The sequence below is a fragment of the Grampus griseus genome (genome assembly GCF_964374135.1).
Source record: "Grampus griseus genome assembly, chromosome: 17".
Lineage (NCBI taxonomy): Eukaryota > Metazoa > Chordata > Mammalia > Artiodactyla > Delphinidae > Grampus > Grampus griseus.
The window spans coordinates 80,891,528-80,906,176 of NC_139011.1; the positions used below are offsets into that span (position 1 = coordinate 80,891,528).

At 43.4% G+C, this 14,649-nt stretch overlaps 1 protein-coding gene across 1 annotated transcript in view; it reads left to right on the forward strand.

Annotated features, from left to right (window-relative positions):
- Positions 1-1,047: 1,047 nt before the first annotated feature.
- Positions 1,048-14,649, forward strand: part of PRKDC (protein kinase, DNA-activated, catalytic subunit) — a gene marked incomplete at its 5' end in the record, with an annotated part of 150,072 nt that continues 136,470 nt past the window's right edge. Inside the window, 7 exons of the mRNA XM_082675009.1 lie at positions 1,048-1,201; positions 3,001-3,077; positions 3,180-3,272; positions 3,561-3,635; positions 4,383-4,491; positions 4,910-5,022; positions 5,114-5,213. Coding sequence (XP_082531135.1) covers positions 1,048-1,201; positions 3,001-3,077; positions 3,180-3,272; positions 3,561-3,635; positions 4,383-4,491; positions 4,910-5,022; positions 5,114-5,213 — 721 coding nt within the window. The remainder of the gene's footprint in view (positions 1,202-3,000; positions 3,078-3,179; positions 3,273-3,560; positions 3,636-4,382; positions 4,492-4,909; positions 5,023-5,113; positions 5,214-14,649) is intronic.

A 14,649-nucleotide genomic window follows, 5' to 3' on the forward strand; every position in this document is an offset into this window, starting at 1 on the left:
GGCGGGCTGCGCGACAGAGACGCGGGCTCGCGGGGGCGCTCCCTGAAGACCCCCGCCCGTCTCCCCTCGCTCCGGCCCCCCGCCCCTCGGCCCTCCCCCCAGCACCGCCGACCCCGGCAGACCCCCGCCTCCCGAGCCGGCCGGACCCAGCCCCACCTAAGGGTCGCGCTCCCGCTCCGCTTCAGCAGGGGCCAGGTTTCCCGCCGGCGGCACCGTTGTTTCCGCCCCCAGCGGCGGCCCACCAATCGCAGCAGCGCCCTCGCGCAGCCCCGCTTCCGGGAGGCACCACTGTGCAGCGGCAGGGGGGACCTGACGGCCGCCCCGCGCATCGCGGGACACCGACGCACAACTCGCTCGGGGCTCCCCCGCTCCGGTGGTCTTGTCCAAAGCCGGAATGCGATTTCGCGGGAAATCTGCGGAGGCCGCCGGACAGCGTTCGGGGGCTGGCCTCTACAGGGCGTGCCTAAGGAGGAGCCGCTCCTGTGTTCCTTGGGAATCCAAACGACACCCCCCCCCCCGCCCCCGGCCCTCCTTATCAAGTGCTAGCTGTGGCTCCCGACCCGAGCCGTAGCCTGTTTCTTTCTGCCTCGGGCACTCAGTCAACTCCAATTCGCCACCTGTCCTCCGCATCTATTTCCGGAGGTCGAGCGGTTGGATTCCTGATTCTCCCCGAGTTTTGACGTATTGTGCTCAGTGTACTGTGGGCCACACATTCATAAGCCTGCCTCTATCTTAATGCACGTCTAAGCCGTTGATCCTGCAGGGAGGGCTCCCTCCGCGATGGTCTTCGACAAGGTTCCAGCGCTCGCGCCCGCGCTCGCCCCCGGGGCACTTCTGCGCCCGGGCCGGATGTGCTCACTCGCCGAGGACCCCGCTCCCTTCAGCCCGCTAAGGCCCCGCCCCTCGCAGGACCCCGCCCCCTGCCTCAGGGGCACTTCCGGGCCCGGACAGCTGTGCTCACGCACCGGAAGTTCCGCCCCCGCCCCGTTCCACTAGGCACTTAAGGCCCGGGTGTCGTGTGCGCACGCGTGGGTGTTGCTGGGCGTCATGGCGGACGCCGGGTCTGGCGTGAGGGGTACTCTGCTTCAGTTACAGGAGTCCTTGTCCGCGGCCGACCGCTGCGGAGCGGCGATGGCCAGTTGTCAGCTGCTGCGGGGCCTGGGGCAGGAGTGCGTGCTGAGCTCCGGCCCTGCGCTGCTGGGTGGGTACGGCTCCGGGCTTCCGACAGCCCGTAGCCCGGCAGCCCTTGCGGGTCCGGCGTGGGCGCCTCGGGCGGTGCTTGAACGGGCTGGTCGGAATTCGTGATGTGTGTAAAAGTGGTTTGTCAGCTTCTTCTTTTCTTAACGGCGGAGGAAAGGTATTTTAAAACCAAAGGTGGTGAAAATGACCCGAATTTGGTATCATTGCTATCCGCGGTGGGGAGGGACAACGAGAGGAGAGTATTTTCTTCCACCTCAGTGTCGCCTAAACCCACCAGCACCTTTTCCAAACCCCTGTGTTTGCTGAGAAGCAAGCCATGCTGTTCTTTTAATTCTTTAGCAATACCTAGATGAGAACTTTCACTTTTGCAGCAAAAGTGCCTCATTTCATCATTTTTAAATGTGTCATCGCGTGAAAACATCTGTGATATTCCCTTTTTTTAAAAAAAGAGAAAGTGAATCTTATTTTTTTATTTCGTTTATTTTTGGCTGCGTTGGGTCTTCGTTGCTGCGCGCGGGCTTTCTGTAGTTGCAGCGAGCGGGGGCTGCTCTTCGTTGCTGTGCACGGGCTTCTCACTGCGGTGGCTTCTCTTGTTGTGGAGCGCGGGCTCTAGAGCGCAGGCTCAGTAGTTGTGGCGCACGGGCCGGCCCAGGGCTCGAACCCGCGTCGGCAGGCGGATGCTTGACCACTGCGCCACCAGGGAAGTCCCAGTGTTATTCCCTTTTAAAGCCGCAAGTAAGCAGACTCTTCATGTTGTGTCCGCTTAATTAGAAGGTAGATGAGATTTTCTTCCTAAGAAAGTCATTGTTGAATAAGGTGGAGAAATACAGTAAGCAAAGTCTTGAAGAAGATGCTGTGCAGTGCTTATATGTTGTCAGGGGTGTATTAATGGGGAAATTAATGACCGAACAGCAGCATCATCGTGTAAATGCTTTCTAGTCTGAGTCCTAGGAGTTCACTTTTGTTCCTTTAGTAACGTCTCGTAAAGCAGTCCCAGGTTCACTCTGCATATTCAGGCTGTGTCCTTTCACCTGAGAGATTATAGGGGAGTGTACTAGTTTTCTGTTGGTGCTAAAACGTGCCGCTGGCTTGGTGTTTACAACAGCGCAGATTTGTCAGTCTTATAGTTGTGTGGTTGGAAGCCCAGCACGGGTCTCATCAAGCTGAAACCAAGGCAGCAGGTAGGGCCACTTTCCTTTTCTGAAGGCTCTGAGGGAGAATTCTTTCCCTTTCTCATTCGGGTTGTTAGCAGACTTCAGTTCCTTGCAGTTGCAGCACTGAGGTCCCTTTTTCCTTGCTGGCGTTCCTTGCTTCTAGAAGACCCCTGCATTTCTTGGATTACGCTGCCCCCCTCCCCCTTCCTCCATCTTCAAAGCCAGCAGCAGAGGGTCAAGTGACATGCTTGGAATCTGTCCTGCTTTCCTGTACTCCCTCTCCTTACTCCCTCTCCCACTTGTGAGGGCCCTTGTGATTGCATTGGGCCCACCTGATGGCCCAGGGTGCTCACCAGTTTAGGGTCAGCTGATTAGCAACCTGATTTTCATTCGCCATGTAAAGGTAGCATATTCACAGGTGTGACACTAGGAATTAGGGTTCTGCCATCTTTGGGGCCATTATTCTGCCTACCTCATTGCTGTGGAACATCTAGAATTTCCCATTTTCCTTGTCAAAATACGGCAGCCTTAGGCTAGTGTTTTATCACTTAAGAGGCTGAATTGAGAAACAAGCAACACCTTTAGGGTGGGTTTATGGAGTACCTTGGCAGCTCTCTTATTTGTTTTGTTTGTTTGTTTTTTCCAGCATTACACACGTCCTTAGTTTTTTCCAAAGATTTTGGTTTGCTTGTATTTGTTCGGAAATCACTTAGCGTTGATGAAGTAAGTTGAAGATTTTCACTTTACTCTTCTAGTATATTCCTTCATGTTGAGGTGACTTTTTTCTTAGCCGTGTTTCTGTAATGTTTATTTTTTTTATTATAGTTTCGTGATTGTAGAGAAGAAGCCCTAAAGTTTTTATGTGTTTTCTTAGAGAAAATTGGCCAGAAGGTCACACATTATTCTCTCGATGTTAAGGTAAGGGGGAAAAAACATACCTCGTTATATACCAGTGTCCCTCTTAACTTATGATGTTAAGTTAAACTTAATTTTATTTCTGCCTTTCTTGTTGGGGAGTTTATTTTTGCTTGATTGTGTTAGAAATTAAGTGGCTATTTTTTAAAACATTTAATGAGCTAAGGCCCTTGTGGAAAGTATTAAATTGTAATATATCGCTCCTCCCAGGCGTAGTTTTAGCTGTTAAGTCTTAGTTATAAGAACTAAGGTCTTATTGATGATTTTGTTATGTCTCCTTTTAAAACCTAGAATACTTGTACCAGTGTTTATACAAAAGATAAAGCTGCTAAGTGTAAAATTCCAGCCCTAGAACTTCTTATTAAGGTAATTAAAACATTTCTAAGCGCATGTGTTTTCTATTAAATATATATCTTGAGCTGAAAATTGGAGTTTTGGGTTATGTTTTGGGTGAGAGATGTTGTAGAATCACATTGATGTGTGGAGAAGATGCATGTTTCCCAGCCATCACCCAATAACAACCTTGGTATTTTGCCCTCACACCCTTCTGGGTAGCAAAGGGAGAAGTTCGGTTGTGAGGGGTATGAAGGGAAGGTAGCGCGGAGTGTAAGGAATTGACTGCCCCTCCATTACTCTTACCCTTACTGTGAAAACCTAACCGCTGCTAAGAATTGCGAAAGTTCATCTCATTGTGTCTTTGAATGTTTTCCTAAAACCTTACACTGGGATGGGTCTGTGTGTTCTGTGTAAGTGGTCATTGGGCTCACTCTCATCTAGGTATCTGTTTAGATGTGTCTCTCTTTTAGAATTTCTTTGGGTCTTGTTGGTCCTTGTCTTAATATGTCTCTGAGAACATGTGTCTAGTCATAGTATACCTTTCTTGGGAAGGTGAAATTAAGTCTACCTCCCCTTCCCCTTTATAGCCCCTGTGTTTTCACCACCCACCTCAACCCGTCCTCCCAAATAACGTGGCTGGATAAGAGCCCTGAGAGGCGGAGAGTGAGTGCCCTAGAGACACGTGGGTGTGGAGGTCCGCTGTGTGTGAGCAGGTGCGGTAGATGGAAGCCTTTTTGCTGCTGCCTCTGTACACTCGGCTACCTTGTGTTCTTTCAGTTACTTCAGACTTTGAGAAGTTCGAGCCTCATGGATGAATTTAGAGTTGGAGAGTTATTTAGCAAGTTCTATGGAGAACTTGCATTGAAAACAAAAATACCAGATACAGGTGAGCTGTGTTTAAATGTTATTTAAAAAAAAATTTTAACAAATTAAACAGTTATTAGCATAAAACGTAGGTTTTCTCTGCCATGGTATTTATGTGCTTTACAGATGAATTCTTTTTACTGAAAACAAACCAAAATGGAGACAAGAAACAATGTGTGAAGTCTTATAAAAATTGTAATCTTTACAAAAGATTTCTTTTAATGGAAAACTCACAACGCGTGTCAAATGTAATTTAGTTTATAATAATAAATTTGCATAAAACATATCACGGAAGATTCAGTACATAAAACTAGATATTTTGCGTGGCTTATCGTGAAATTATTTTGAACGGAACATCCTTTCATTTTCTTATTTGTGCATTTTTGTTTAATTTATTTAAGTGATTTTAGGCCTAAATTTGTCTAAAATTTATCTTTCAGTTTTAGAAAAGATATATGAACTCCTGGGAGTATTAGGCGAAGTTCATCCTAGTGAGATGGTAAATAATTCAGATAAACTCTTCCGGGCTTTTCTGGGTGAACTTAAGACCCAGGTATGATAAACTTTATGATCTTCTTTTCTGCTTACATATATCTGGTGAATTTTTCTCTTTTAATGATATCGTGTTAAAACTCTCCTTTCAGATGACATCAACAGTGAGAGAGCCCAAACTTCCGGTTCTGGCAGGGTGTCTGAAGGGACTGGCTTCGCTTCTGTGTAACTTCACTAAATCCATGGAAGAAGGTATCGCTTGATGGTGCTTGAGTTTCTTTATTCAGAAGCTACTGGTCTAAAATGAATTACTGTGTATGTTTTTGAACGTTTATACCAGGTGTGGATTCGCATGCGGCTGGGAGACACAGTAGAGAGATTCCATGTGTCCTTCACCCGGCGTCTCCTGATGACGTCTGTCATAGCTGTAGCAGGATAGCACAGCCTGATAAAATCTGTGGGCCTTGCTCAGATTCCACATGCTTCGTGTGCACACATTTGTGTGTTGGGTTTAGTTTTGTGCAGTTTTAGCAGGTGTGGACTCGTGTATGCACCATGGCAGCCAGGATACTGAGCAGCCCGTCGCCAGGAGGATCCTTCATGCTCCCCTTTTATGGCCACAGCCACCTCCCCCTGCTCCCCCCTCCCCTCCCCCTGCTCCCTCCTCCCCTCCCCCTCCTTCCTCCCCTCTCAGTGAACACTTGGGTTGCTTCTACTTTTTGACTTGTGAATAATGCTGCCGGAAAATGGGTGTGCAAATACCTAAAGTCCCTGCTTTCATTTTGGGGGTATATCCCCAGAAGTGGGCTTGCTGGACCATGTGGTAGTTCTATATTTAATTTTTCGAGTAATCGCCTTAGTGTTTTCCACAGGGGCTGCACTAATTTACGTTCCCACCAGCAATGCACAGTTTCTCTGCATCCTCACCAGTACTTGTTGTTTTCTGTTGTTTGATCATAGCCATCGTAGTGGGTGTGCGGTGGTATCTCACTGCATCTCCCTGATGGCTGATGGTGTTGAGTTTTTTCACAAGTGCCCCTTGCACTCCCTCTCTCTTCTTGGGAGAGATGTCTGTTCAAGTTCTTTGCCCATTTAAAGAGTCAGATCATTTGACTTTTTGTTACTGAGTTGTAGGGGTTATTTGTATATTCTGCATATCAGTTCCTTATCAGATACATGATTTGCAAATATTTTCTCCTGTTCCATGGATTGCCTTTTCACTCTGTTGATTGTGCCATTTGATGTGCAAAAGTTGTTTATTTTGATGAAGTCCAGTTTATCTGTTTTTTCTTCGGTTGCCTGTGATTTTGGTGGCATCTCCAGGAGATCCTTGCCAGGTCACTGAATCGTTGCGTGCCTGTGTAGAAAGTAGTTTGTGTGGGTCAGTCCTTGGTTCTCTTTTCTGTTGGTCTGTGTGTCTGTTCCCCTGCCAACAGCACACTGTCTTTTTGATATAACTATATAGTGAGCATTAAATGTCGGGTGCCATTAAGTCCTCGCATTTTATTCTTCCTTTTAAAAATCATTTTGGTGTTATAAAGTCTGTGCTTTTCCACATCAGTCTTAAAATGAGTTGGTCCGTGTCTGAAAAGCCTTGCTTGGATTTTGATGGTCGTTGTGCTAAACCGGTAGATCACTTAGGGGAGAGTTGATATCTTTACCACGTTGAATCTTCCAGTCCAAGAGCACAGTGCACCTCTTCGCTTGTTTAGCGCAGATTTCCTTCATTAGCATTGATTTGATTTCCTTCATTAGCATTTTGTAATTCTTATGCGGGACATCCTTACCCATTGATTTTAAACTGTGTTTAATACAATTTTCTACGTAGCCGTCAGTAGTGTTCTATAGTATCTCAAAATTAAAAGTTTAGAGGATAATCTAGCTATGACAGCATTGTAAGCTTTAGGAAATTCAGTTCTTTTTATAAGACAAATAAAACCCCATAAATTCTTCACAAGAAAAAAATCTGTTTGCCCTTCCTTACCGTGTTTTGTTCAGATAATTGCCAAATTTTTCTACCTCCAGCATGTGTTTGCTTTTATTAAATTGAAACTTAAGAAATTGCCAGTATCCAGTGATTTTGGCCTGTGAAAACAGCAGTTCCAGATGTTTCCACCTAGTGTTCCTGTTCACCCCGTCTCTGTTGCCTCTGACCCGGTACACTGGCGCAGCTCCACCTGCTTTCCCTTCCTCGGTCTCCTCTCTCTTTGATCCATGTCTGTGGCCAGCTTCCCACCCTGTCAGGTTCCTGCTCAAAGATCTGTTTCCTGAAGGCTTTATGCTCCCCCTGTGTGGGTAACTTCTTGGGCTTCTGTAGTCCTCTCTGTGACAGCACTTTCTGTGACGTATTTTTATTTATTTATTTATTTTATTTAATTTATTTATTTATTTTTCTCGGTACGCGGGCCTCTCCTGCTGTGGAGCACAGGCTCCGGACGTGCAGGCCCAGCGGCCATGGCTCACGGGCCCAGCCGCTCCGCGGCATGTGGGATCCTCCTGGACCAGGGCACAAACCCGTGTTCCCTGCATCGGCAGGCGGACTCTCAACCACTGCGCCACCAGGGGAGCCCCTGTGGCGTATTTTTAATCTACCAGGTTGTATGTTTATTTTGTCACTTGACCGTGGTGGCAGGTAATGTTGCTTATTTCTTTTTGTCCTTGCTTCCTATATTAATTGACGTTTGGCGAACAAGAAAAATAATAGCACTTACTGCTTATATACTGTGTGCTAAAGATTATTCTATTCATACTGCAAGGAAAATTCCTGAAATAACTCACTAAGGTAGGTGATAATATCTTTCTTTCATAGATCAGAAAACTAGAACTAAGAAACTTCTCCAAAGTCACTCAAGTAGCAAGGTGGGCAGAATAATGGCTTCCAAAGACGTCCTCATTCTAATCGCAGCACCTGTGACTTAGGTTATATCACAAAGGGGAGTCAGGTGGCACACGGGATTAAGGTTGGTCATCACCTGACTGTGACATGAGGTTATCCAGGTGGACCCAGTATGATCACAAAGGTACTTAAACAGGGGTGAGGGAGGCTGCATGGTCCCTGTGTCGGGAGAAGCTGGCTTTGAGGATGGAGAAGGGGCCTGGAGCCAAGGAGAGCGAGCGGCCTCTAGAGTCAGGTGAAGGTAGCCCTGAAAGCCTCTAGGAAAGAACACATCCTGATGACACCTTGACTTTATGTTATATTTTATTTTTTCCTTTTTTTTTTTTTTCCGGCCGTGCCTCATGGCTTGCAGCATCTAAGTTCCCTGACCAGGGATTGAACTTGGGCCCTGGCAGTGAAAGTGCTGAGTCCTAACCGCTGAACCGTCAGGGAATTCCCTATTTTATTTTTTTAAATGAAGTATAGTTGCAATACAATATTATGTTAGTTTCAGGCATACAGCATAGTGATCTGACGATGAAATACCTTTGGAAATGATCACCTCGACGAGTCTAGTAACCATATGTCACCAAACGAAGCTATTATGATATTATTGACTGTATTCCCCATGTTGTGTGTCACATCCTCGAGACTGACTTACTTCACAATGGGAAGTTTGTGGCTCTTAATCTCCTTCACCTGTTTCACTCATCCTCCCACCTCTGTTCCCTCTGGCAACATGCAGTTTGCTCTCTGTATCTGTCTGTTTCTGTTTTGTTTGTTCATTTGTTTTTTAGATTCCACATATAAGTGAGACAAATACGTGGTGTTTGTCTTTCTGTGTGACTTACTTCACTTAGCATAATACTCTCTAGGCCCATCCATGTAGTTGCAGATGGCAAGACTTCTTTGTTTCTTATGGCTGAATAGTATTCCTACAAATATGTATATATACATAAATATTCACTTTTTTTTAATCCATTCATTTATCCATGGGCACTTAGATTGCTTCCATATTTTGCTGTTGTAAATAATGCTGTTTTGAACACTGGAGTGCATATATTTTTTCTAATTAGTATTTTCGTTTTCTTTGGGTAAATACACAGAAGTGAAATTGCTGGATCCTGTGGTGGTTATTTATTTTTTGAATTTTTGCATTTTATTTTTTTATACAGCAGGTTCTTATTAGTTATCTATTTAATACATATTGGTGTATATGTGTCAATCCCAATCTCCCAATTCATCCCACCACCACCACCACCCCGCTGCCACTGTACCCCCTTGGTGTCCGTACGTTTGTTCTCTGTCTTTATCTCTTTCTGCCCTGCAAACCAGTTCATCTGTACCATTTTTCTAGGTTCACATATATGCATTAATATACTATATTTGTTTTTCTCTTTCTGACTTACTTCACTCTGTATGACAGTCTCTAGATCCATCCACGTCTCTACAAATGACCCAAGTTTGTTCCTTTTTATGGCTGAGTAATATTTCATATATATGTACCACATCTTTTTTCTTTTTTCTTTTTTTTTTTTTTTGCGGTACGCGGGCCTCTCACTGCTGTGGCCTCTCCCGTTGCGGAGCACAGGCTCCGGACACACAGGCTCAGCGTCCGTGGCTCACAGGCCCAGCCACTCCACGGCATGTGAGATCTTCCCGGACCGGGGCACAAACCCGTGTCCCCTGCATTGGCAGGCGGGCTCTCAACCACTGTGCCACCAGGGAAGCCCCCACATCTTCTTTATCCATTTGTCTGTCAGTGAGCATTTAGGTTGCTTCCATGACCTGGCTATTGTAAGTAGTGCTGCAATGAACATTGGGGTGCATGTGTCTTTTTGAATTATGGCTTTCTCTGGGTATATGCCCAGTAGTGGGATTGCTGGTTTATATGGTAATTCTGTTTTCAGTTTTTAAGACACCTCCATACTGTTCTCCATAGTGGCTGTATCAATTTACATTCCCACCAACAGTGCAAGAGGGTTCCCTTTTCTCCACACCCTCATCAGCATTTGTTGTTTGTAGATTTTTTGATGGTGCCCATTCTAATTGTTGTGAGGTGATACCTCATTGTAGTTTTGATTTACATTTCTCTAATAATTAGTGATATTGAGCAGCTTTTCATGTGCCTCTTGGCCATCTGTGTGTCTTCTTTGGAGAAATGTTTATTTAGGTCTTCTGCCCATTTTTGGATTGGGTTTTTCATTTTTTTTAAGTACTGAGCTGCATGAGCTGTTTATATATTTTGGAGATTAATGCTCTTCGTCTGTTGATTCGTTTGCAAATATTTTCTTCCATTCTGAGGGTTGTCTTTTCATCTTGTTTGTAGTTTCCTTTGTTTTGCAAAAGCTTTTAAGTTTCATTACGCCCCATTTGTTTAGTTTTGTTTTTATTTCCATTACTCTAGGAGGTGGATCAAAAAAGATTTTGCTGTGATTTATGTCAAAGAGTGTTCTTCCGATGTTTTTCTCTAAGAGTTTTCTAGTGTCTGGTTTTACATTTAGGTCTCTAATCCATTTTGAGTTTATTTGTGTATATGGTGTTAGGGAGTGTTCTAATTTCATTCTTTTACATGTAGCTGTCCAGTTTTCCCAGCACCACTTATTGAAGAGGCTATCTTTTCTCCATTGTATATCCTTGCCTCCTTTGTTATATATTAGTTGACCATAGGTGTGTGTGTTTATCTCTGGGCTTTCTATCCTGTTGCATTGACCTATATTTCTGTTTTTGTGCCAGTACCATATTGTCTTGATTACTGTAGCTTTGTAATATAGTCTGAAGTCCAGGAGCCTGATTCCTCCAGCTCAGTTTTTTTCCCTCAAGACTACTTTGGCTATTCGGGATCTTTTATGTCTCCATACACATTTTAAGATTTTTTGTTCTAGTTTTGTAAAAAATGCCACTGGTAATTTGATAGGGGTTGCATTGAATCTGTAGATTGCTTTGGGTGTAGTAGTCATTTTCACAATATTGATTCTTCTAATCCAAGAATGTGATATATGTCTCCATCTGTTTGTGTCATCTTTGTTCTTTCATCAGTGTCTTATAGTTTTCTGACACCAGGTCTTTTACCTCCTTAGGCAGGTTCATTCCTAGGTATTTTATTCTTTTTGTTGCAGTGGTGAATGGTGTTGTTTCCTTGATTTCTCTATCTGATCTTTTGTTGTTAGTATATAGGAATGCAAGAGATTTCTGTGTATTAATTTTATATCCTGCAACTTTGCCACATTCATTGATTAGCTCTAGTAGTTTTCTGGTGGCATCTTTAGGATTCTCTATGTATAGTATGATGTCATTTGCAAACAGTGACAGTTTTACTTCTTTTCCAATTTGTATTCCTTTTATTTATTTTTTCTTCTCTGATTGCTGTGGCTAGGACTTCCAAACTATGTTGAATAATAGTGGTGAGAATGGACATTCTTGTCTTGTTCCTGATCTTAGAGGAAATGCTTTCAGTTTTTCACCATTGAGAAAGCTGTTTGCTGTGGGTTTGTCATATATGGCCTTTATTATGTTGAGGTAGGTTCCCTCTGTGCCCACTTTCTGGAGAGTTTTTATCATAAATGAGTGTTGAATTTTGTTACAAGCTTTGTCTGCATCTATTGAGATGATCATGTGGTTTTTATTCTTCAGTTTGTTGATATGGTGTATCACATTGATAGATTTGCATATATTGAAGAATCCTTGCATCCCTGGGATAAATCCCAGTTGATCATGGTGTATGATCCTTTCAATATGTTGTTGGATTCTGTTTGCTAGTATTTTGTTGAGAACTTTTGCATTTATATTCATCGGTGATATTGGCCTGTAATTTTCTTTTTTTGTAGTGTCTTTGTCTGGTTTTGGTATCAGCATGATGGTGGCCTCATAGAATGAGTTTGGAAGTCTTCCTCCCTCTGCAGTTTTTTGGAAGAGTTTGAGAAGGATGGGTGTTAGCGCTTCTCTAAATGTTTGATAGAATTCACCTATGAAGCCATCTGGTCCTGGACTTTTGTTTGTTGGAAAATTTTTAATCACAGTTTCAGTTTCATTACTTGTGATTGGTCTGTTCGTATTTTCTATTGCTTCTTGGTTCAGTCTTGGAAGTTTATACCTTTCTGAGAATTTGTCCATTTCTTCTAGGTTGTCCATTTTATTGGCATAGAGTTGCTTGTAGTAGTCTCTTATGATGCTTTGTATTTCTGCCGTTTCTGTTGTTACTTCTGCTTTTTCATTTCTAATTTTATTGATTTGAGTCTTCTCCCTCTTTTTTTTGATGAGTCTGGCTAAAGGTTTATCAATTTTGTTTATCTTCTCAAAGAACCAGCTTTTAGTTTTCTTGATCTTTGTTATTGTTTTCTTTGTTCCTGTTTCATTTATTTCCGCTCTGATCTTTATGATTTCTTTCCTTCTACTAACTTTGGGTTCTGTTTGTTCTTCCTCTAGTTCCTTTAGATGTAAGGTTAGATTGTTTATTTGAAAATTTTCTTGTTTCCTGGGTAGGCCTGTATTGCTATAAACTTCCCCCTTAGAACTGCTTTAGCTGCATCCCATAGGTTTTGGATCATCATGTTTTCACTGTCATTTGTCTCTAGGTATTTTTTGATTTCCTCTTTGATTTCTTCAGTGATCTCTTGGTTATTTAGTAATGTATTGTTCAACCTCCATGTGTTTGTGTTTTTTATGTTTCTTTTCCCTGTAATTGATTTCTAATCTCATAAAGTTGCGGTCAGAAAAGATGATTGATATTATTTCAGTTTTCTTAAATTTACCAAGGCTTGATTTGTGACCCAAGATGTGATCTATCCTGGAGAATGTTACGTGTGCACTTGAGAAGAAAGTGTAATCTGCTGTTTTTGGATGGAATTTCCTAGAAATATCAGTTAAGTCCCTCTTGTTTAATGTATCATTTAAAGCTTGTGTTTCCTTATTTATTTTCTGTTTGATCTGCCCATTGGTGTAAGTGGGGTGTTAAAGTCCCCTACTATTACTGTGATATTGTCGATTTCTCTTTTCATGGTTGTTATTTAGCATTTGCCATATGGATTGAGGTGCTCCTATGTTGGGTGCATACATATTTATAATTGTTATATCTTTTCCTTGGTTTGATTCCTTGATCATTATGTAGTGTCCTTCCTTGTCCTTTGTAACATTCTTTATTTTAAAGTCTATTTTATCTGATATGAGTATTACTACCCCAGTTTTCTTTCGATTTCCATTTGCATGGAATATCTTTTTACATCCCCTCACTTTCAGTCTGTATGTATCCCTAGGTCTGAGGTGGGTCTCTTGTAGACAGCTTATATATGGGTCTTGTTTTCGTATCTATTTAGCGAGCCTGTGTCTTTTGGTTGGAGCATTTAATCCATTCACACTTAAGGTAATTATTGATATGCATGTTCTTATAACCATTTTCTTATTTGTTATGGGTTTGTTTTTGTAGGTCCTTTTCTTCTCTTGTGTTTCCCACTTAGAGAAGTTCCTCTAGCCTTTGTTGTACAGCTGGTTTGGTGATGCCAAATTCTCTTAGCTTTTGCTTGTCTGTAAAGCTTTTGATTTCTCTGTCGAATCTGAATGAGATCCTTGTTGGGTAGAGTAATCTTCGTTGTAGGTTCTTCCTTTTCATCACTGTAAATATATCATGCCACTCCCTTCTGGCTTGTAGAGTTTCTGCTGAGAAATCAGCTGTTAACCTTATGGGAGTTCCCTTGTATATTATTTGTTGGTTTCCCTTGTTTCTTTCAATAATTTTTCTTTGTCTTTAATTTTTGTCCATTTGATTACTATGAATCTCGGCATGTTTCTCCTTGGGTTTATCCTGCCTGGGACACTGTGCGTTTCCTGGAATTGGGTGGCTGTTTCCTTTTCGATGTTAGGGATGTTTTCGACTACAATCTCTTCAGATATTTTCTCGGGTCCTTTCTCTCTCTCTTCTCCTTCTGGGACCCCTATTATGTGAATGTTGGTGCATTTAATGTTGTCCCAGAGGTCTCTTAGGCTGTCTTCATTTCTTTTCATTCTTTTGTCTTTGTTCTGTTCTGTGGCAGTGAATTCCACCATTCTGTCTTGCAGGTCACTTACCGTTCCTCTGTCTCAGTTATTCTGCTATTCATTCCTTCTAGTGTGTCTTCCACTTCACTTGCTGTATTGCTCACCCCTGTCTGTTTGCTCTTTAATTGCTCTACGTCTTTGTTAAACATTTCTTGCATCTTCTCCATCTTTGCCTCCATTCTTTTTCTGAGCTTCTGGGTCATCTTCACTGTCATTATTTTGAATTTTTATTCTGGAAGGTTGCCTATCTCCACTTCATTTAGTGGTTTTCCTGGGGTCTTGTCTTGTTTCTTCATCTGGTACAAAGTTCTCTGCCTTTTCATTTTGTCTGTCTTTCTGTGAATGTGGTTTTCCTTCCACAGGCTGCAGGATTGTAGTTCGATCATGTGGTAGTTTTATTTTTGAGTTTTGGGGAGCCGCCGCACAGTTTTCCTCAGTGGCTGCAGCAGTTTACTTTCCTGTCAGCAGGGCAGGAGGGGACACGTTCCTTCGGCTCCTCATCTTGCCTGATTCTGTGTGTTTGTTTCTGTGTATTTGGTAGGTCAGCTGCATTTCCTGGTCTTGGTATAGAAGGTGCCCTGTGGGGCCCGGTAGTGCAGTGCCCCCAGACTGCATTGGAGCCGGGTGCCCCAGGAGCGTCCCCTGTGTGGCCGGGCCAGGCTGGCCTCCCGTGCGCTACCGTGTGCACTGGGCTCTGAGGCCCGGATGCAGCTGTTGCTGGTGCTCCGGTGTGTGCGGCCAGCCCTTGGGGCAGGAGCCACGTTGGGGGATGCTGGTGCTGGC